The following is a 22,541-nucleotide window of genomic DNA, read 5'->3' on the forward strand; positions in this document are numbered from 1 at the left end:
TGTTCAGGAGTCTTATGGCTTTGGGGTAGCAATTACTTAGGAGCCTCTTGAACCTAGACTTTGTGCTCCAGTACTGCTTGCCATGCGGTAGCAGAGAGAACAGTCTATGACTGGGGTGGCTGGAGTCTTTGACCATTTTTAGGGCCTTCCTCTGACATTGCCTGGTATAGAGGGGAGGTTCTGGATGGCAGGAAGCTTGGTCCCAGTGATGTACTGGGCCGTACGCACTACCCTCTGTAGTGCCTTGCGGTCGGAGGCTGAGCAGTTGCCATACCAGGCAGTGATGCAACCAGTCAGGATGCTCTCGAGAGTGCAGCTGTAGGACCCATGCCAAATCTTTTCAGTCTCCTGAGGGGGAATAGGTTTTGTCGTGTCCTCTTCACGACTGTCTTGGTGTGCTTGGACCATGTTAGTTTGTTGGTGATGTGGACGCCAAGGAACTTGAAGCTCTCAACCTGCTCCACTGCAGCCCCGTCGATGAGAATGGGGGCGTGCTCGGTCCTTCTTTTCCTGTAGTCCACAATCATCTCCTTTATCTTGCTCACATTGAGGGAGAGGTTGTTTTCCTGGTACCACACTGCCAGGTCTCTGACCTCCTCCCTATAGGCTGTCTCATCGTTGTCGGTGATCAGGCCTACCACTGTTGTGTCATCAGCAAACTTAATGATGGTGTTGGAGTCGTGCCTGGCCGTGCAGTCATGAGTGAACAGGGAGTACAGGAGGGGACTGAGCATGCACCCCTGAGGGGACCCCGTGTTGAGGATCAGCGTGGCGGATGTGTTGTTACCTACCCTTACCACCTGGGGGCGTGTTTAGTCCAAGGGCCCTTAGCTTAGTGATGAGCTTTGAGGGCACTATGGTGTTGAACGCTGAGTTGTAGTCAATGAATAGCATTCTCTCCTATTGTCCAGGTGGGAAAGGGCAGTGTGGAGTGCATTGATATGGTATTACAGTTTAATTTATGTTTTTAGTGTCATTGATATGTTATTACAGTCTAATCTAAATCTTTGTTTGTTTAAAAAGCAATCATGTATGAATGTGAAAACGCTGTGTCACTAGGTGGCAGCACGTGTCTGCCTGCAATCACTATACCAATATGGGCATGGCAGAGCGGGCCTTCTTACCGGTAGTGTATGTTAAGATCCCCTCAGAATAGAAACACTCAAACACTCAACAGTTGATGTGATACAATTTATTAGATGCAGAAGCCCAGTGACAGCACAACGCACTGCAGCTTTTCAAATGATACAGTATATATATATTCATCCTACTGCAATATTTATAATTGTCTTGAAAACGGTTTCAGACATATTTTTTGATATGAATTGAGAGAAAACAGAGATCCAGACCTGATAACTTGTTATTTCATAGCATATTTGTCTGGTCAGTGTCAAGACAACATTTCACTTTTTCAGAAAGATATGTACTACGACAATATGTAACAGACACTCTGTTATTGGAATGTAACACAGTTGGTGATGTAAGATAGTAAGTCGTGTTGCTTGTTTCCCAGAATCCCATGCAACCCAAAAGGTCATTATTAGACGAGGTCATGATAGTGTACAGAAACTACCAGTGTTCACTAATCAAACTCCATTTTAACACAGAAAGTCACATTTTGCCTCTGCTGGAATGTTGGTAGCCTATATGGCACAGATTCATCTTTTAAATCAGGAAACTTAGACTGTTTTGCAGCAGGAAGCCCAATTCTGATATTTTTTCCCCACACATTGCCCTTTTGACCAATCACATCAGAGCATTTCATGAGTTTAGACATCAGATACATTGAGACTGAGAGGATACTTTAGAATGCGTATGACTTTCAGGCAGTAAACCAGGGTTGTTTTTGCATTGAACATAGCTATGGTGTAGCCTGCTTTTACAGCACATAACTGCTGTGCATTGTGGGTGTGGATATACCATTAACATACTGTAACAATGTGGATATGAGATTGACATCAGATACACAGTGGATCAGTGACAGATAAGGTTGAAGGTATATTTCAGTAACTAAGATAATACAGACAGTTTCATTGGGCTTATTCGTCGTACAGTCCTTTTACATGTGATTGGATTTCCGTAGGGATCCTGAGCCGTTGCTGGGTTCTGATGGTGGAAACAAGAGGAGATGGTCATAAGCACAGTTGGTCAGGACTCAAAGACAACATATTAGGGGCATCACAATATGCTTTGGGCCTTACTTGTGGGGAAGTCTTGGGGAAACCTTTTCCTGTTCTGTGAACCTGATATCTGTCAGATAGAATAGTTGTTTTAGACAACAGCCTGCGACAACAATAAGCATCAAAGCAAGCCCAAGAGGGACTGAAGAGAATTATTGAATTGCACAACATACTCACCTTTTTCTTCCCTGAGGCACTTAGAGCAGCAAGTTTGTTCTCCAAATCAGACACCTAAGAGAGAAGGAAAAGACAGAAAGTACAAATTATACCCCTTCTGAAGGAAAACAAGTTATCTGAAAATAATAGATAAATCAACTAAACGAGCTCTTGTGTTTTATTGTTATTTCTTCATGCGTCTCTGTAGGCCACAATGGTTCTTGGAAATCTACAGTTCACAGTGTGCTTTTCAGTCCATACAGCACATCCCTGTTGAGTAGAAAGCCTGCTCAGTAGAACCCGCAGTAGAGCCTCGTCACCTACCTCACTCTCAGTGCTCTGGACCCGATGTGCAGTCAGAGCCACCACGTCCTCCAGGTCAGACAGCTCCGAGTCTGTGGCCCCTCCGAAGCGGTTCTTGGCACTCTGCTCCAGATGCCTCAGCTTCTTCTCCAGATCAAAGGACTTCCCTGAGGTCATGTACACCTGGAACAGGGCACAGGACAACCACCACAAATGTACCCTTACAGACGAGCTGCTAACCACACACCATTAGCAGGCTAACAGTTTCCAGACTAGACTGCTTGGAATACAAAGCGAATCTCTGCTTTAAGACATCACAGGACGTCTCTTCATGCTTTAAACAAAAGGCTCCAGACCTACACTTGACACACAGCTATTTTGATTGGATTAGGATTGCTTGGGAGGAAAAGAGGAGTGTGATTTTGAATCTTACATTTTCCTCAAGTTCCCTGTAAGACTCAGCTGCTTTCCTTACGTCAGCCACGTCAGTTATCATGGGGCTGTCATTAGACGTTATTGAGGGGAAGTACTCGTTCATCGCGCTTTCAGCGGCATTAATGGTTCTGAGAAACTCTTTGGTGATGTCACAGAGGGCCGCCGCGGTGGATCTCTGAAAGCCATGTAAGGGAACAGAAATTAGCCGTTGGGAAAGTACCTACGTCTCCTATATGTAGCGGAGGTGATTTGGAATCACACTTTCGTGATCAGGTAGCCCTGCCTGAGACTTGCTAGCCCAAATGTCACCCTGAGACCACACGGATTTTGTCTTGGTCTAATGGTGAAGACATTTACATTGACATTGCCGTCATTTAGCAAGAGACTCTTATCCAGAGGGACTGACAGTTGGTGCAACCACATATCACAGTCATAGTAAGTCCAACTTTTCCTCAGTAAAGCAGCTATCAGCAAAGTGCTGAAGTGCGAGTGAGAAAAGACAAGTGTGAGTATTAGTGCTAGAAAGAGTGTTAGGGATTGTTTTAAGATGTTAACTCTGCGTGCGAGAGGTCCCTGGTTGGAGCCAATGATGTAAACCCTAGATGACTGACAGGGGGTGTTGTTTTGAAGCCTACATTTTGGTACTGCCCCTGCATTTATTAATGTCTACATTGGTTTTTGACAAGTATATTCTATTACAGACACTTTAATGCATACGTCTAAATGACATTATGTGGGGCCTCCCAAGTGTCGCAGCTGTCTAAGGAACTGCATCACAATGCTGGCGGCGTCACTACAGACCCGGGATCAATCCCAGGCTGTGTTGCAGCCGGCCGTGACCGGGAGATCCATGAGGTGGCGCACAATTGTCTCAGCGTCGTCCGGGTTAGGGGAGGGTTTGGCCGGCCGGGACGTCATTGTCCCGTTGCGATCTAGTAACTCATTGTGGCGGGTTAAGCGAGCAGTGCGTCAAGAAGCAGTGCAGCTTGGCAGGGTCGTGTTTCGGAGGACGCATGGCTCTCGACCTTCACCTCTCTCAAGTCCGTAGGGGAGGTGCAACGATGGGACAAGACTTACCACCAATTGGGGAGAAAAAGGGGTAGAAAAATACAAAAAAACAAAAACACATTTATATTATGTGAACTGAACATAAAAATACAAAATATATTCCTTAAAATATGTGTTGTTGTTGTTGTACTAATGATACTGTCCCCACTACAACAAATAAATACCTAAATACATGTTCTTTTGTTCTTGAAACATTTTATTGAAATACTGTAGAATTCCATTCATTCCTATGGAAGAGTTCTCCTATGTGGTTCTCCTATGTGGTTCTCCTATGTGGTTCTCCTATGTGGTTCTCCTATGTGGTTCTCCTATGTGGTTCTCCTATGTGGTTCTTCTATGTGGTTCTCCTATGTAGTTATCCTATGTGGTTCTCCTATGTGGTTCTCCTATGTGGTTCTCCTATGTGGTTCTCCTATGTAGTTATCCTATGTGGTTCTCCTATGTGGTTCTCCTATGTGGTTCTCCTATGTGGTTCTCCTATGTGGTTCTCCTATGTAGTTATCCTATGTGGTTCTCCTATGTGGTTCTCCTATGTGGTTCTCCTATGTGGTTCTCCTATGTGGTTCTCCTATGTGGTTCTCCTATGTGGTTCTCCTATGTAGTTCTCCTATGTAGTTATCCTATGTGGTTCTCCTATGTAGTTCTCCTATGTAGTTCTCCTATGTAGTTCTCCTATGTAGTTCTCCTATGTAGTTATCCTATGTAGTTCTCCTATGGAAGAGTACCAATATGGAGGCAGGTGGCTTCAAAACATCTCATTGGCCATTACATAGCATCAGCAATCCAGGGTTTATACACATCATTGGTTGGATCCTATCACCTCCGCTACAGCTTTTTCGTGTGTGTCTGAGATGTAACAGGGTAACAGGACCCCCAAAAATTCACCTGCTGAGCCTCGGTGGGCCCCTCGTCGCTGGAGGAACTGAGGGGCTCTAGGGGGAGGACTGGGAGGTTACTCTTCACAGCGGCCCTCTTTAATAAAGGGGTCTTCTTCCCCCCTCCTGCTTCCTCGTCGGAGGACGGAACACTGATGTTCCCCGCCAGCTCGCTCAGCTTCCTCCTCAGCTTCTCCTCCTCTATCTGTGCAGCGGTCGGGGACGTCGCCTGTGGATAGAAACAGGATTGACTTACTAGACTTTTTTCTTTTTTGCTGCTAGTGGAACCTCGAGCCTCAACAGTGCATCTCCAGTGAACTCTGTTCTGGGCAGTTTTCTTGACTTTATTCCAGGTGGACAGAAACAGGGTTGGGGTCAGTTCCATCTAGATTCTCGTCAGTTTAAGACTTGAATGTTTAGGAGTTGAATTGCTTATGTCTTAAGGAGAAATTCAACAAGGAGGAGTTGTAATGGAAACGAGCCCAACTCAAGTTGGGCAACAACAGGTTAAGGCCAGAGTTAGCTAACAAGTTACCCTTTGATGAACAGCTGTGATTCTCTCTAATATGATTATTCCAAGAAATATAATGCTCTGTTAGGAGAGCAGTAGGATGCTCTGTTAGGAGAGCAGTAGGATGCTCTGTTAGGAGAGCAGTAGGATGCTCTGTTAGGAGAGCAGTAGGATGCTCTGTTAGGAGAGCAGAAGGATGCTCTGTTAGGAGAGCAGTAGGAAGCTCTGTTAGGAGAGCAGTAGGATGCTCTGTTAGGAGAGCAGAAGGATGCTCTGTTAGGAGAGCAGTAGGATGCTCTGTTAGGAGAGCAGAAGGATGCTCTGTTAGGAGAGCAGTAGGAAGCTCTGTTAGGAGAGCAGTAGGATGCTCTGTTAGGAGAGCAGTAGGATGCTCTGTTAGGAGAGCAGAAGGATGCTCTGTTAGGAGAGCAGAAGGATGCTCTGTTAGGAGAGCAGTAGGAAGCTCTGTTAGGAGAGCAGAAGGATGCTCTGTTAGGAGAGCAGAAGGATGCTCTGTTAGGAGAGCAGTAGGAAGCTCTGTTAGGAGAGCAGTAGGATGCTCTGTTAGGAGAGCAGTAGTAAGGTTTTTAACCCTTTCTTACTTCATCGTCGGGGGGTAGAGTCATCTTGGACTCCAGCCGGTTCAGGAGACTCTCTATGGCTGACATACGCTTGTTTAGCGCATTGACCTGTATCACAATGACAGGAGAGGAGTGAGGTGAGACCAAGTGAGGTGAGACCAATACGAAATGACAGGAGAGGAGTGAGGTGAGACCAATACAAATGACAGGGGATGAATGAGGTGAGACCAATACAAATGACAGGAGAGGAGTGAGGTGAGACCAAGTGAGGTGAGACCAATACGAATGACAGGAGAGGAATGAGGTGAGACCAATATAAATGACAGGGGATGAATGAGGTGAGACCAATACAAATGACAGGAGAGGGGTGAGGTGAGACCAATACAAATGACAGGGGATGAATGAGGTGAGACCAATACAAAATGACAGGAGAGGAATGAGGTGAGACCAAGTGAGGTGAGACCAATACAAAATTACAGGAGAGGAGTGAGGTGAGACCAAGTGAGGTGAGACCAATACAAAATGACAGGAGAGGAATGAGGTGAGACCAAGTGAAGTGAGACCAATACAAAATGACAGGAGAGGAATGAGGTGAGACCAATACAAAATTACAGGAGAGGAATGAGGTGAGACCAATACAAAATGACAGGAGAGGAATGAGGTGAGACCAATACAAAATGTACATTGTGCATGAATCGAGACGCAAACCTGACACAAGGTTGGATATTGTATTACACCAGACTTGCATGGAGTAATCAATCAAAATAGACCTTCTAATCATTGGCTGAGCAGAACAGCTGATTACACCCTATTCCACATCCTACAATCTAAGCTTGTTGCCATCAATCTCACACAAATGATCAATGAACCTACCAGGTACAACCCCAAAGCCATAAACACGGGCACCCTCATAGATATCATCCTAACCAACTTGCCCTCCAAAGACACCTCTGCTCTTTTCAACCAGGATATCAGCGATCACTGCCTCATTGCCTGTATCCGTAATGGGTCAGTGGTCAAACGACCTTCACTCATCACTGTCAAATGCTCCCTAAAACACTTCAGCAAGCATGCCTTTCTAATCGACCTGGCCGGGGTATCCTGGAAGGATATTGACCTCATCCCTTCAGTAGAGGATGCCTGGTTATTCTTTAAAATTCCTTCCTCCCCATCTTAAATAAACATGCCCCATTCAAAAAATTTAGAACCAGGAACAGATATAGCCCTTGGTTCTCTCCAGACCTGACTGCCCTTAACCAGCACAAAAACATCCCGTGGCGTTCTGCATTAGCATCGAACAGCCCCCGTGATATGCAACTTTTTGGTGAAGAAAGAAACCAATAGACACAGGCATAGAAAAGCCAAGGCTAGCTTTTTCAAGCAGAAATTTGCTTCCTGCAACACAAACTCCAAAAAGTTCTGGGACACTGTAAAGTCCATGGAGAATAAGAGCACCTCCTCCCAGCTGCCCACTGCACTGAGGATAGAAAACTCTGTCACCACTGATAAATCCACTATAATTGAGAATTTCAATAAGCATTTTTCTACGGCTGGCCATGCTTTGCACCAGGCTACTCCTACCCCGGTCAACAGCGCTGCACCACCATTCCCAAAGATTGGAAAGCAGCTGCGGTCATCCCCCTATTCAAAGGGGGGGACACTCTTGATCCAAACTGCTACAGACCTATATCTATCCTACCCTGCCTTTCTAAGGTCTTCGAAAGCCAAGTTAACAAACAGATTACCGACCATTTTGAATCCCACCGTACCTTCTCCCCAATGCAATCTGGTTTTAGAGCTGGTCATGGGTGCACCTCAGCCACGCTCAAGGTCCTAAACAATATCTTAACCACCATCGATAAGAAACAATACTGTGCAGCCGTAATCATTGACCTGGCCAAGGCTTTCGACTCTGTCAATCACCACATCCTCATCAGCAGACTCAACAGCCTCAGTTTCTCAAATGATTGCCTCGCCTGGTTCACCAACTACTTTTCTGATAGAGTTCAGTGTGTCAAATCAGAGGGCCTGTTGTCCGGGCCTCTGGCAGTCTCTATGGGGGTGCCACAAGGTTCAATCTTGGGCCAACTCTTTTCTCTGTATACATCAATGATATTGCTCTTGCTGCTGGTGAGTCTCTGATCCACCTCTACGCAGACTACACCATTCTGTATACTTCGGACTTTGGACACTGTGTTAACTACCCTCCAGATGAGCTTCAATGCCATACAACTCTCCTTCCGTAGCCTCTAACTGCTCTTAAATACAAGTAAAAATAAATGCATGCCCTTCAACCGATCGCTGCCTACATCTGCCCGCCCGCCCAGCATCACTACTCTGGACGGTACTGACTTAGAATATGTGGACAACTACAAATACCTAGGTGTCCGGTTAGACTGTAAACTCTCCTTCCAGAGTCACATCAAACATCTCCAATCCAAAGTTAAATCTAGAATTGGCTTCCTATTTTGCAACAAAGCATCCTTCACTCATGCTGCCAAACATACCCTCGTAAAACTGACCATCCTACCGATCCTCGACTTCGGCGATGTAATTTACAAAATAGCCTCCAACACCCTACTCAACAAATTGGATGCAGTCTATCACAGTGCCATCCGTTTTGTCACCAAAGCCCCATACACTACCCACCACTGCGACCTGTAACTCTCGTTGGCTGGCCCTCGCTTCATACTCGTCGCCAAACCCACTGGTTCCAGGTCATCTACAAGACCCTGCTAGGTAAAGTCCCGCCTTATCTCAGCTCGCTGGTCACCATAGCAGCACCCACCCGTAGCACGCGCTCCAGCAGGTATATCTCACTGGTCACCCCCAGGGCCAATTCCTCCTTTGCCCGCCAAAACCCCAGCATGCATCACTTGAGACACACAACTTCCAATAAATACATGTACAATGTAAATCAGCCCAACAGTGTTTGAAATCCATCTTCCCAGGCTTGAGTGGAAGGACAAGTCCACCCTTGTTTGCCAGTTAATGTGGGTCATTTTCTATGGTCAGGGTAGTTTAATAGTGGAGAGAGACGTCATCTGTCTCATGTCAGGGTAGTTTAATAGTGGAGAGAGACGTCATCTGTCTCATGTCAGGGTAGTTTAATAGTGGAGAGAGACGTCATCTGTCTCATGTCAGGGTAGTTTAATAGTGGAGAGAGACGTCATCTGTCTCATCTCTGTTTCAGCTCTATTTCACTCTCTCCTTCTCACACACACACACACACACACCAACACACATCCTACCGGTTGCTGTGTTGGGGCCTGCAGGTTCTCGTGAGAGCCAACTCGGCTGTAGGAAGGGCGTCGGCGATAGGGGGTCTGGTACATGGTGTTGCGCCCTCCCTCCTCCTCTTCTGACGTATCCACATAGTGCTGGCGGTTCATAGAGGAGCTGATCTTGGATAGGGAGCGGGCACGCACCATCCCATACTGCCCATCGTCTGAGGACCATCGCTTTAGCTCAGGTTATATTACAAAATGTCAGTTTGGCGTGAGATTACTGTTGTTGTAGTATTGTAATGCCATTACACTGCAAACTAACCAGCTCTGATTGAATGTCTGTGTGTGTGTGGGAGTGTGTGTGTGCTTGTTGCTTACCAGGGCGCATGTTGTACCTATCCAGGCTCTTCCTACGGTTCATGCGGTGTTGTTGTTGCTGCATGGAATCCATGAACTCCATGTCACCCCGGTGACCACCACCTCGCTCCTCCTGGATCTGCTGTAGGTGACACAACCATCACAACCTTAAATAACCCCCTATTCCCACAATGCACTACTTTTGGCTAGTAGAAACCAGGACTGTTTTGTCCGTCTACCTGGTAGGATTGTCGACGAGAGTGAGTGCGAGAGTGGGGTGGAAAATACTCTTCTATATCCACATCCAAGTCCATGGGATGAACAGAGAGCAGGCGCTTGTTCTTTCGCATCTGACAGAACAACAGGATGGAGACATAAAGAGAAGTAGTGAGTCTGGGATATGATATCCAGTTTCTCAGGAACGATATTGAGAGGAGAAACTGTTTACCATTTTGTATCGCTGAGCTTCTGCATCTGCACAGTCCTCATCATGACCATTGTACCTGTCGTCTACAGGGGAGAGAGGGACAAGAAGGGGTGACTTTGTTTCTTGTCAAATTGTGTAACCCCGTGTTACGTTTGCATATCATAGTGCTTATGCTGGTGTTGTCAACTCCACTATGATATGGGGTTCAGCAGTTTTCAGGTACAGTATGTTGAAATATTGATATGTTTTTCCCATTGCCTTCCTCTATTCTACTTACTGCGGAAATCAGGCATGCTTTGTGTGTCACTGTCACGCCGGGCGCCTGTGAAGACAGAGAGAAGTGATATTCTGTTATTAATAGTTATATAGACAGTACCAGTCACCTGATCATTCCAAGATCTTTATTTTTACTATTTTATACATTGTACAATAATAGTGAAGACATCAAAACTATAAAATAACACAAATGGAATCCAAATATATTTTATATTTGAGATTCTTCAAAGTTGCCACCCTTTGATTTGATGACAGCTTTGCACACTCTTGGCATTCTCTCAACCAGCTTCATGAGGTAGTAACCTGGAATGAACAGGCATTCCTTGTTATAAGTTCATTTGTGGAATTACTTTCCTTCTTAATGCGTTTGAGCCAATCAGTTGTGTTCTGACAAGGTAGGGGTGGTATACAGAAGATAGCCCTATTTGGTAAAAGACCAAGTCCATATTATGGAAAGAACAGCTTAAATTAGCAACGAGAAACGACAGGACATCATTACTTTAGGACATGAAGGTCAGTCAACCCGGAAAACTTCAAGAACTTTGAAAGTTTCTTCAAGTGCAGTCGCAGAAACCATTAAGCGCTATGATGAAACTGGCTCTCATGAGGACCGCCACAGGAAAGGAAGATCCAGAGTTACCTCTGCTGCAGAGGATAAGTTCATCAGAGTTACCAGCCTCAGAAATTGCAGCCCAAATAAATGCTTCACAGAGTTCAAGTAACAGACACATCTCAACATCAACTGTTCAGAGGAGACTGCGTGAATCAGGTCTTCATGGTTGAATTGCTGCAAAGAAACCACTACTAAAAGACACCAATAATAAGAAGAGACTTGCTTGGGCCAAGAAACATGAGCAATGAACATTAGACCGTTGTAAATCTGTCCTTTGGTCTGTTGAGTCCAAATTTGAGATTTTTGGTTCCAATCGCCGCGTCTTTATTCGACGCAGAGTAGGTGAATGGATGATCTGGATGATCTGGATGAATGGATGATCAAGGCACACTTAACCAGCATGGCTACCACAGCATTCTGCAGCAATACGCCATCCCATCTGGTTTGCCCTTAGTGGGACCATAATTTGTTTTTCAACAGGACAATGACCCAAAACACACCTCCGTTTGACCAAGAAGGAGAGTGATGGAGTGCTGCATCAGATGACCTAGCCTCCACAATCACCTGACCTCAACCGAATTGAAATGGTTTGGGATGAGTTGGCCATCAGAGTGAAGGAAAAGCAGCCAACAAGTGCTCAGCATATGTGGGAACTCCTTCAAGACTGAAAATCATTCCAGGTTAAGCTGGTTGAGAGTGTGCAAAGCTGCCAAGAGTGTGCAAAGCTGTCATCAAGGCAAGAATCGAAAATATATTTTGATTTGTTTAACACTTTTTTGGTTACTACATGATTCCAGATTATTTCATAGTTTTGATGTCTTCGCTATTCTACAATGTAGAAAATAGTAAAAATAAAGAAAAACCCTTGAATGAGTAGGTGTGTCCAAACTTTTGACTGGTACTGTACTTTAAATCATCTCTTTGTCCTATGTGAGGTCTGGGTCAAGAGGACTGTTAGAATACAGAACAGACAACAGTCACTCAGTTCTAGAACACTGTTCCCAGTTCTAGAACGCTATATGTGACCATTAGTGGAGGCTGGTGGGAGGAGCTATAGGAGGACAGGCTCATTGTAATGGCTGGAATGGAATCAATGGAATGGAGTCAAACATGTGGTTTCCATATGTTTAATGTGTTTGATACCATTCCGTTTACAATGAGCCCGTCCTCCTATAGCTCCTCCCACCAGCTGCCAGTGGTGACCATATGTCATCATAGCATGGCTATGTCACCCCGGTGTCATGTACAGGCCCTACCATGTGACTCTTCATTACAGCCAGCCATGTGTCACACTCCTGATCATTTGGTGACCAAAATGTGACACTTGGACACTCTCAACAACAACCACAACTGTAACGTGATTACATTTAGAAGTATGCACAATTAATCAATAATCAAACAAAAAGAACCCACCCTCTCCGTTGAGTCGCTTGTAAAGAGACTTCATCACCTTGGCACTGCCGAAGCGCTTGAAACGGGTGCGCACATTGTCATGGTACCATCCCACTGTTCCAATTTTCAGGACCCTGCAAGGTAAACACAAGAGTCATTCCAGTCTCAATATGAACCCCATAGAGCTAGGAGAGTCACTCCAGTCTCAATATGAATCCCATAGAGCTAGGAGAGTCACTCCAGTCTCAATATGAATCCCATAGAGCTTGGAGAGCCACTCCAGTCTCAATATGAACCCCATAGAGCTTGGAGAGCCACTTCAGTCTCAATATGAACACCATAGAGCTAGGAGAGTCACTTCAGTCTCAATATGAACCCCATAGAGCTAGGAGAGTCGCTCCAGTCTCAATATGAACCCCATAGAGCTAGGAGAGTCACTCCAATCTCAATATGAACCCCATCATCAATGGAATGTATATGAACCCCATAGAGCTAGAATAGTTTTCTGACCATGTCACCTGAACAGGACTCTTGGCCCTATTCTCTATAACTACATATTATTACTAGCCTTCTAAGAGTTGTCCCTCTTCTCTAACTATATATTATTACTAGCCTTCTAAGAGTTGTTCCTCTTCTCTAACTATATATTATTACTATCCTTCTAAGAGTTGGCCCTACTATAACTATATATTATTACTATCCTTCTAAGAGTTGTTCCTCTTCTCTAACTATATATTATTACTATCCTTCTAAGAGTTGGTTCTACTATAACTATATATTATTACTATCCTTCTAAGAGTTGTTCCTCTTCTCTAACTATATATTATTACTATCCTTCTAAGAGTTGGTTCTACTATAACTATATATTATTACTATCCTTCTAAGAGTTGTTCCTCTTCTCTAACTATATATTATTTCTATCCTTCTAAGAGTTGGTTCTACTATAACTATATATTATTTCTATCCTTCTAAGAGTTGTTCCTCTTCTCTAACTATATATTATTACTATCCTTCTAAGAGTTGGCCCTCTTCTCTAACTATATATTATTACTATCCTTCTAAGAGTTGTTCCTACTATAACTATATATTATTACTATCCTTCTAAGAGTTGGCCCTACTATAACTATATATTATTACTATCCTTCTAAGAGTTGTTCCTACTATAACTATATATTATTACTATCCTTCTAAGAGTTGGCCCTACTATAACTATATATTATTACTATCCTTCTAAGAGTTGTTCCTCTTCTCTAACTATATATTATTACTATCCTTCTAAGAGTTGGTTCTACTATAACTATATATTATTTCTATCCTTCTAAGAGTTGGTTCTACTATAACTATATATTATTTCTATCCTTCTAAGAGTTGGCCCTCTTCTCTAACTATATATTATTACTATCCTTCTAAGAGTTGGTCCTACTATAACTATATATTATTACTATCCTTCTAAGAGTTGTTCCTCTTCTCTAACTATATATTATTACTATCCTTCTAAGAGTTGGCCCTACTATAACTATATATTATTACTAGCCTTCTAAGAGTTGTTCCTCTTCTCTAACTATATATTATTACTATCCTTCTAAGAGTTGTTCCTACTATAACTATATATTATTACTATCCTTCTAAGAGTTGTTCCTCTTCTCTAACTATATATTATTACTAGCCTTCTAAGAGTTGGCCCTACTATAACTATATATTATTACTAGCCTTCTAAGAGTTGTTCCTCTTCTCTAACTATATATTATTACTATCCTTCTAAGAGTTGTTCCTCTTCTCTAACTATATATTATTACTATCCTTCTAAGAGTTGTTCCTACTATAACTATATATTATTACTATCCTTCTAAGAGTTGGCCCTCTTCTCTAACTATATATTGTTACTATCCTTCTAAGAGTTGGTCCTACTATAACTATATATTATTACTATCCTTCTAAGAGTTGTTCCTACTATAACTATATATTATTACTATCCTTCTAAGAGTTGGCCCTACTATAACTATATATTATTACTATCCTTCTAAGAGTTGTTCCTCTTCTCTAACTATATATTATTACTATCCTTCTAAGAGTTGTTCCTACTATAACTATATATTATTACTATCCTTCTAAGAGTTGTTCCTACTATAACTATATATTATTTCTATCCTTCTAAGAGTTGTCCCTCTTCTCTAACTATATATTATTACTATCCTTCTAAGAGTTGTCCCTCTTCTCTAACTATATATTATTACTATCCTTCTAAGAGTTGGCCCTCTTCTTTGACTGCCTGAAGCTTCATAATGATACAGACGATCTGGGTTCAAGACCTGGTCAGTCAAACACGATTGCAAATGTTTCCAAACCCATCTGTTATTACTATGTGTTCAGGAGAATCCCTTAATGCTGTGTGTTCAGGATGCCTTGACACCCATGGCCCCCACCTTGTCATACGACAGGGGTCGCACACCCAGCCGTGATCCTTCTTGTTGTAGCGGCTGCATGCCTTGCAGGTGTACATCTTACAGTCTATGCACTGACGCTTACTGTTGACCAGGAACTTGAAGGGCTGCAGACAGCGGATACAGTGAGAGTCTACCAGGGTGGTCTGAGTACCCAGCAGCTCAATCTTAGTGTCCTCCTTCTCTATCTTAGTCTTTAGGTCCCTAGAGGAGAGGGTGGGATAGGAGAGGAGGGGAGGGGAGGAGGAGAAGAGCAGAGAAGAGGGGAGAGGAGGGGAGGGGAGGGGAGCAGAGAAGGGGGAGGGGAGGGCATAGAGAAGTGATGAAATCATTATACAGTATAATAGTATATGGAATGAAATCATTATACAGTAGATTAGTATATATCAATTCAAATCAAATTTTATTAGTCACTTGCGCCAAATACAACATGTGTAGTAGAGCTTGAGGTAGTATGTACATGCAGGTAGAGTTATTAAAGTGACTATGCATAGCTGACAACAGAGAGTAGCAGTGGTGTAAAGGGGGGGAGGTAATGCAAATAGCCATTTGACTAGATGTTCAGGCGTCTCCAGGATCCAGTTACAGAGGTGGTGTTTAGGTGTTTAGTCCAAGGGTCCTTAGCTAATTGATGAGCTTTGAGGGCACTACGGTGTTGAGTGCTGAGCTGTAGTCAATTCTCACATTTTTATTTGATTTGATTTATTTCATCTTTATTTAACCAGGTATGCTAGTTGAGAACAATTTCTCATTTACAACTGCGACCTGGCCAAGATAAAGCAAAGTAGTTTGACACATACAACAACACAGAGTTACACATGGAATAAACAAACATTCAGTCAATAATACAGTAGAAAAAGTCTATATACAGTGTGTGCAAATGAGGTAAGTTAAGGCAATAAATAGGCCATAGTGGTGAAGTAATTACAATTTACCAATGTGCAGATGTGCAGAAGATGAATGTGCAAGAGGAGATACTGGGGTGCAAAGGAGCAAGATAAATAAATAAATACAGTAAGGGGATGAGGTAGTTGGATGGGTTATTTACAGATGAGCTATGTACAGGTGCAGTAAGCTGCTCTGACAGCTGGTGCTTAAAACTAGTGAGGGAGATATGAGTCTCCACCTTCAGTTATTTTTGCAGTTTGTTCCAGTCATTGGCAGCAGAGAACTGGAAGGAAAGGCGGCCAAAGGGGGTGACCAGTGAGATATACCTGTTGGAGCGCGTGCTACGGGTGGGTGACCAGTGAGCTGAGATAAGGCGGGGCTTTACCTAGCAAAGACTTGTAGATGACCTGGAGCCAGTGGGTTAGGCGACGAGTATGAAGCGAGGGCCAGCCAATGAGAGCGTACAGGTCGCAGTAGTAGGTAATATATGGGGCTTTGGTGACAAAACGGATGACACTGTGATAGACTGCATCCAATTTGTTGAGTAGAGTGTTGGAGGCTATTTTGTAAATGACATCGCCGAAGTCGAGGATCGGTAGGATGGTCAGTTTTACGAGGGTATGTTTGGCAGCATGAGTGAAGGATGGTTTGTTGCAAAATAGGAAGCCTATTCTAGATTTAATTTTGGATTGGAGATGCTTAATGTTAGTCTGGAAGGAGAGTTTACAGTCTAGCCAGAAACCTAGGTATTTGTACTTGTCGACATAGTCTAAGTCAGAACCATCCAGAGTAGTGATGCTGGACGGGCGGGCAGGTGCGGGCAGCGATCGGTTGAAGAGCATGCATTTAGTTTTACTTGCATTTAAGAGTAGTTGGAGGCAAAGGAAGGAGAGTTGTATGGTATTGAAGCTCGTCTGGAGGTTAGTTAACACAGTGTCCAAAGAAGGGCCAGAAGTATACAGAATGATGTAGTGTGCATAAAGGTGGATCAGAGACTCACCAGCAGCAAGAGCGACATCATTGATGTATACAGAGAAGAGTCGGCCTGAGAATTGAACCCTGTGGCACTCCATAGAGACTGCCAGAGCTTTGGACAACAGGCCCTCCGATTTGACACACTGAACCAGGCGAGGCAGTCATTTGAGAAATCAAGACTGTTGAGTCTGCCGATAAGAATGTGGTGATTGACAGAGTCGAAAGCCTTGGCCAGGTCGATGAATACGGCTGCACAAGACGAGGACAAATACATTTGACTGCTACGCCATCTTGGAAACACATAGGTGTTCCTTTTGTCCAGGTGGGAAAGGGCATTGTGGAGTGCAATAGAGATTGCATCATCTGTGGATCCGTTGGGGCGGTATGCAAATTGGAGAGGGTCTAGGGTTTCTGGGATGATGGTATTGATGTGAGCCATGACCAGCCTTTCAAAGCACTTCATGGCTTCAGAAGTGAGTGCTACGGGTTGGTAGTCATTTAAGCAGGTTATCTTAGTGTTCTTGGGCACAGGCACTATGGTGGTCTGCTTAAAACATGTTGGTATTACAGACCCAGGCAGAGAGGTTGAAAATGTCAGTGAAGACACTTGCCAGTTGGTCCGCACATGCTTGCAGTACACGTCCTGGTAATCTGTCTGGCCCTCTGGCCTTGTGAATGTTGATCTGTTTAAAGGTCTTACTCACACCTGCTGCGGAGTGCGTGATCACACAGTCTTCAGGAACAGCTGGTGCTCTCATGCATGTTTCAGTGTTATTTGCCTAAATCGAGCATAGAAGTAGTTTAGCTCGTCTGGTAGGCTTGTGCCATTGGGCAGCTCTTGGCTATGCTTCCCTTTGTAGTCTGTAATGGTTTGCAAGCCCTGCCACATCCGACGAGCGACAAGCCGGTGTAGTACGATTTGATCTCAGTCCTGTATTTCTGACGCTTTTCCTGTTTGATGGTTTGTCAGGCCATAGGCCATAGCAGGATTTCTTATAGGCTTCAAGGTTAGAGTCCCGCTCCTTGAAAGCGGCAGCTCTAGCCTTTAGCTTAGTGCGGATGCTGCCTGAAATCCATGGCTTCTGGTTGGCGTATGTACGTACGTACGGTCGCTGTGGGGACGAATTCATCAATGCACTTATTGATGAAGCCATTGACTGATGTGGTGTACTCCTCAATTCCCTCAGGGGAATCCTGGAACATATTCCAGTCTGTGATAGCAAAACAGTCCTGTAGCTTAGCATCTGCTTCATCTGACCACTTTTTTGTTATTTTTCCTCTGGTTGCACATTTAACATGCTGATACAAATTTGGTAAAAACGGATTTAAGTTTCCCTGCAATAAAGTCCCCGGCTACTAGGAGCGCCGCCTCTGGTTGAGCGTTTTCTTGTTTGCTTATGACGGAATACAGCTCATTCAATGCTGTCTTAGTGCCAGCCTCTGACTGTGGTGGTATGTAAACAACTACGACGAATACAGATGAAATCTCTCTCGGTAGGTAGTGTGGTCTACAGCGTATCATGAGATACTCTACCTCAGGAAAGCAATAGCTCAAGACTTCCTTAGATATCGTGCGCCAGCTGTTATTTACAAAAATACATAGTCCGCTGCCCCTTGTCTTACCAGACGCCGCTGTTCTATCCTGCCGGTACATCGTATAACCAGCCAGCTGTATTTTAATATTGTCATCATTCAGCCACGACTCCGTGAAGCATAAGATGTTTTTAATGTCCTGTTGGTAGTTTAATCTTCTGCGTAACTCGTCGATTTTATTCTCCAAGGACTGACTGCACGTCTGCTAGCAGAATGGAGGGAAGTGGGAGTTTATTCGATTGCCTGCAAAATCTTAGAAGGCAGCCCGCCCTTCGGCCCCTCTTTCTCCTCCTCTTCACACAGATCACAGGGATCGGGGCCTGTTCCTTGAGGAAGCAGTATATCCTTCGCGTCGGGTTCGTCAGAGTCGTGAAAGGGAAAAAAGGATTCTGCCAGTCCGTGGTGAGTAATCGCAGTCCTGATGTCTAGAAGTTATTTTCGGTCATAAGACATGGTAGCAGCAACATTATGTATAAAATAAGTCAAGAAATAAGTTACAAACAACACAAATAAACTAACAAAAAAAAGCATGAAATCATTATACAGTGGATTAGTAAATAGCATGAAATCATTATACAGTAGATTAGTATATAGCATTAAATCATTATACAGTAGATTAGTATATAGCATTAAATCATTATACAGTAGATTAGTATATAGCATTAAATCAGTATACAGTAGATTAGTATATAGCATTAAATCAGTATACAGTAGATTAGTATATAGCATTAAATCATTATACAGTAGATTAGTATATAGCATTAAATCAGTATACAGTAGATTAGTATATAGCATTAAGAAGATAACATTAAGTCCCTGTTAACTCCATGGATTATAATAAATCAGTTTAAAATTGGCTCTGTGGAATCATGCATGCAGAATCACACTTATAATTCTGTTCTGGTCAGTCTCAGCAGGGACTACATCACATAACTTATCGAGAACATTTAACACAATGTCCTTCTGACAGTTTGTGAATAAAATAAAGTGATGTCTGACAGGAAGTCTATTTTCCTTTAAGAGTATGACAAGATGAGGAAGACAGACAGAGGAGTCTTTGTGTCCCAGAGAGAATAGGCCTCTTGGCAACTTGTTTTCCCTGGGACACAGTACAGGCAGAACGGGCCTTGTGACTAAGCCATGATCACTGTGATGAGCTGACTCACAACAGCAGGCCTGTTTCACACTTACATTCCTGAAGCCTGAACACACTTACACACACACACACACACACACGCACACACACACACACACACACACACACACACACACACACACACACACACACACACACACACACACACACACACACACACACAGTGTAAAACATATGACTAATATATAGATCGCTGAGGACCTCAGTGTGATCGACTCGTATGGAATCTATAGTGTTGGCATTCAGATAAGAGACAGACAATAAGTATCCAATGTTGTAGAGTCCTAAATGCTGTCAGCGTAAGACTTCATGATTTTATACGTCACATACGGACAAGGAGTTTGTTATGTCAGATATGCTAATGAAAAACGCATCCAAGCCTTCCACCCTTCAACATTGATTCAATGTAATATTTTCTCACTAAACCTCTGAAATATGATATTGAACCTTTTTTTAAAAGTGACCTACCCCAGTCTCTCTTCTTCTATCTTCCTGAGGGTGAAGTCTCTCTGTATGACCTCCCAGACGTGCTTGGCCTCGTCGTCTGAAAGCGCGGTCAGGTCCATGGTTTTGGAGAATATGAACCAGTACTCTACAGCAACACAGAGATGGTCCCTGTAAAGTAACCAAAACTAGTGAGAATATGGTCCCTGTAAAGTAACCAAAACTAGCGAGAATATGGTCCCTGTAAAGTAACCAAAACTAGTGAGAATATGGTCCCTGTAAAGTAACCAAAACTAGTGAGAATCCTGAAGGTTTATCACCCATGTACCCAAGCCAACACAACATAAGGATACATTGACACCCCTGATAAATGTCCACTTACTCCACAGGGTGGACCAGATTAGCCCGGTTGACTAGACTGACCACTCATCTTAACATTGTTTTACTGTGAGTGCAGCCAGCGGTCAGTCTAGTCAACCAGAATATATCACCAGATTGATTTAAAAAGCAGCTTCTGAATAGATTTTCTAATTCGTGGTTATACATTTTCTTGTACTTACTTTTCTAAAGAAAAATACGCTGCATGGAAATGAAATCACGTGTGCTACAAAAACCATAATCTTTGATTCAGCATATTAATATCATGACTTACCTTTACGCCCGGCGCAGAGCAGACAGCTGTGAGGTCAGTTGTTAATTCCCTGGAGTTGAGGCAACACATTTGCGAACGGCCTGAAGAAGTCGGTTGTTCATCACATGCTCTGACTCTCACAGAAGAGAGAGGATGAACGAGCTTCTCACCCCTCCTCCAACTCCAAGTAGTTTTAACAACTAAATAACAGGTCAAAATGGCCTGTATTTTTGCCAAATTTGAATTCAGTCATAATATACTGATGTAAGGGCCTCGGATGGCAGTAACCCCCAAAAGATGCCAAAATAACATCATATCAGTAAGTATGTTTTCCCCAACAGAGTAAATATGAGTACAGCTATTAGTAAACAAAATATTTTCCTGATAAATGAATAAGGACACTGAAGAGTTGTGTAATAGGCATTCCATAAGCTATTTTAAATAGCATGTGTTAGAATTATGTGAATATGAATAAATTCATCAGAATATTTTTTATGAAAATATGTCAATCATTATTTGAATATGTTCTTTAACCCGTTGTATATTTAATTAAGTGATAATGCCCTCGAGGCCGGTGTTTGGAGGATATATTAGCACGGTTTGCCAACTTTGCCCATGCCAATATATCCTCCAAACACCAACTTCTCGGGCTTTATCACTTCATTAAATGCATTATTCTACCTGTTTCAACACAGACCACTGACACCTTGTGTTGCTATAATACTCACTAAATGTCTAGGTTTGAGCTTCCTATTTTTACCTCTCACTGCACATTGGTGACTGCACTCTCACTGCACTCTTGGTGTGAAAAGCTATTCTGAACAGTGATAAGTTACAACCATCAAATAGAGCATCAACAACATGAAGGCCTCTATTGTTGACAGTGTGCTGGAGAAAGGTGCCCTTAGCAGCATAAAGATAGCACTGGCTGTCCACACAGAGGGAAGAGGGCACATTAGCCCAGTCAGGAAGACTTCGTTTCTGGAAACTTGATTCCTTTCCCCTGTATTTGATGGCAACTTATTGTGGAGGACAGGATACAGATGTAAGATCTTAATCTGATCACCTTGTTGCAAGAGGACTTTCCTGCAATGCAGGAAATATACAACTTGTAGTTCATTTGAAGTTTAAAAAACGCTTCTGATGTTGGTATTTTCCACTTTTCAGACAGAAATTTCAGACTTGTTTTTCCCTAATGAAAAATGTATGAACACCTACAAAAATTGCCATTAATTATAATCCACATAATCATTCACATTTCCTGTTGCTGCAGGATTATTTTCCTGCTGTAGCAAACTGGCTCAAATGAAGATCCTAGATCTGTAGGTCAAAGTACTATGGTGAAAACAAGGTAGAGCTACTGTATGGATCGGCAGTGGTGGCTCGGCTACGATCTGGAAACTTCTGATCTGCAAGGGCAGGGTGTGCCAGATCATTTTATTAACCAGTGGGGAAATCACTGTCCTCCTGGTGTTGAAACAAATCAAATAAATCAACAGCAAAAAAATTCCTTCAACAGTAATTCATATAAATGTACTGTATGATATTTTATCAGTAAAGGACTCAACCATGCATGCTGGCTAGGTTTGGTCATTGAGACAGTATGCTGTAGTTGTCGTTTCAAGGGCCAAACACAAGCCTTGAAGGTCTGAAAGGTCCTTACACATTATGTGGTCCTCTTTTAGTCCCCGACTCCCTGCAACCATCCGTCTAACTAAAGCATTGGCCCACTTCCTGGCTTAACAGGGGCAGTCTGATTCAAGGCTCTAAAATTAGCAGCCGGCAGGGCACTGGTAGCCTTCCAGGGGATGTCCAACTCTTATTTAGTAAAACTCTGCATTGCTATGGCTGCTACACTTAGAAGTGCTGATCTATGACCAGGACCCCTCTGTCCATGTCATATTACTCATTATAATCTAAAAGCCCAAACTGATCGTATATCAGCACTCTTACTTTGGTCCTACTCTTATTTAGTAAAACTCTGCATTGCCAAGGCTGCTACACTTAGAAGT

At 43.2% G+C, this 22,541-nt stretch overlaps 1 protein-coding gene across 4 annotated transcripts; it reads right to left on the reverse strand.

Annotated features, from left to right (window-relative positions):
• Nucleotides 1–1,177: 1,177 nt before the first annotated feature.
• On the reverse strand, nt 1,178–20,731 carry LOC110513724 (melanophilin-like). Of its 4 annotated transcripts, none has more exons than XM_090239767.1 (16): nt 20,551–20,731; nt 19,923–20,069; nt 14,825–15,046; nt 12,423–12,535; nt 10,398–10,442; nt 10,142–10,203; nt 9,933–10,043; nt 9,715–9,835; nt 9,361–9,557; nt 6,131–6,217; nt 5,028–5,246; nt 3,073–3,249; nt 2,661–2,822; nt 2,358–2,411; nt 2,202–2,250; nt 1,178–2,106 (listed from the first exon to the last, which is right to left on the reverse strand). In XM_090239767.1, exons 2-16 carry the CDS (start codon nt 20,018–20,020, stop codon nt 2,060–2,062), a joined length of 1,764 nt encoding a protein of 587 aa, XP_090095893.1. In that variant the 5' UTR covers nt 20,021–20,069; nt 20,551–20,731; the 3' UTR covers nt 1,178–2,059. The 4 variants fall into 4 exon arrangements, with proteins under 4 accessions (XP_090095893.1, XP_090095894.1, XP_090095895.1 ...); XM_090239768.1 differs by having other exon boundaries at nt 19,923–20,046; nt 20,551–20,684; XM_090239769.1 differs by lacking the exon at nt 3,073–3,249.
• Between the last annotated feature and the right edge of the window lie 1,810 nt (nt 20,732–22,541).

This window comes from Oncorhynchus mykiss, chromosome 7, assembly GCF_057628025.1.
Source record: "Oncorhynchus mykiss isolate SJ-2025 chromosome 7, ASM5762802v1, whole genome shotgun sequence".
Classification (NCBI taxonomy): domain Eukaryota; kingdom Metazoa; phylum Chordata; class Actinopteri; order Salmoniformes; family Salmonidae; genus Oncorhynchus; species Oncorhynchus mykiss.

Coding starts and splice junctions, on each gene's coding strand:
- LOC110513724 (XM_090239767.1), bottom strand. CDS start 20,020: ATGGACCTGACCGCGCTTTCAGACGACGAGGCCAAGCACGTCTGGGAG. Junction 9,558..9,714: donor TAGGTACAACATGCGCCCTG/GTAAGCAACAAG, acceptor GATGGTCCTCAG/ACGATGGGCAGTATGGGATG. Junction 2,823..3,072: donor ACAGGGAACTTGAGGAAAAT/GTAAGATTCAAA, acceptor GCCCTGTTCCAG/GTGTACATGACCTCAGGGAA.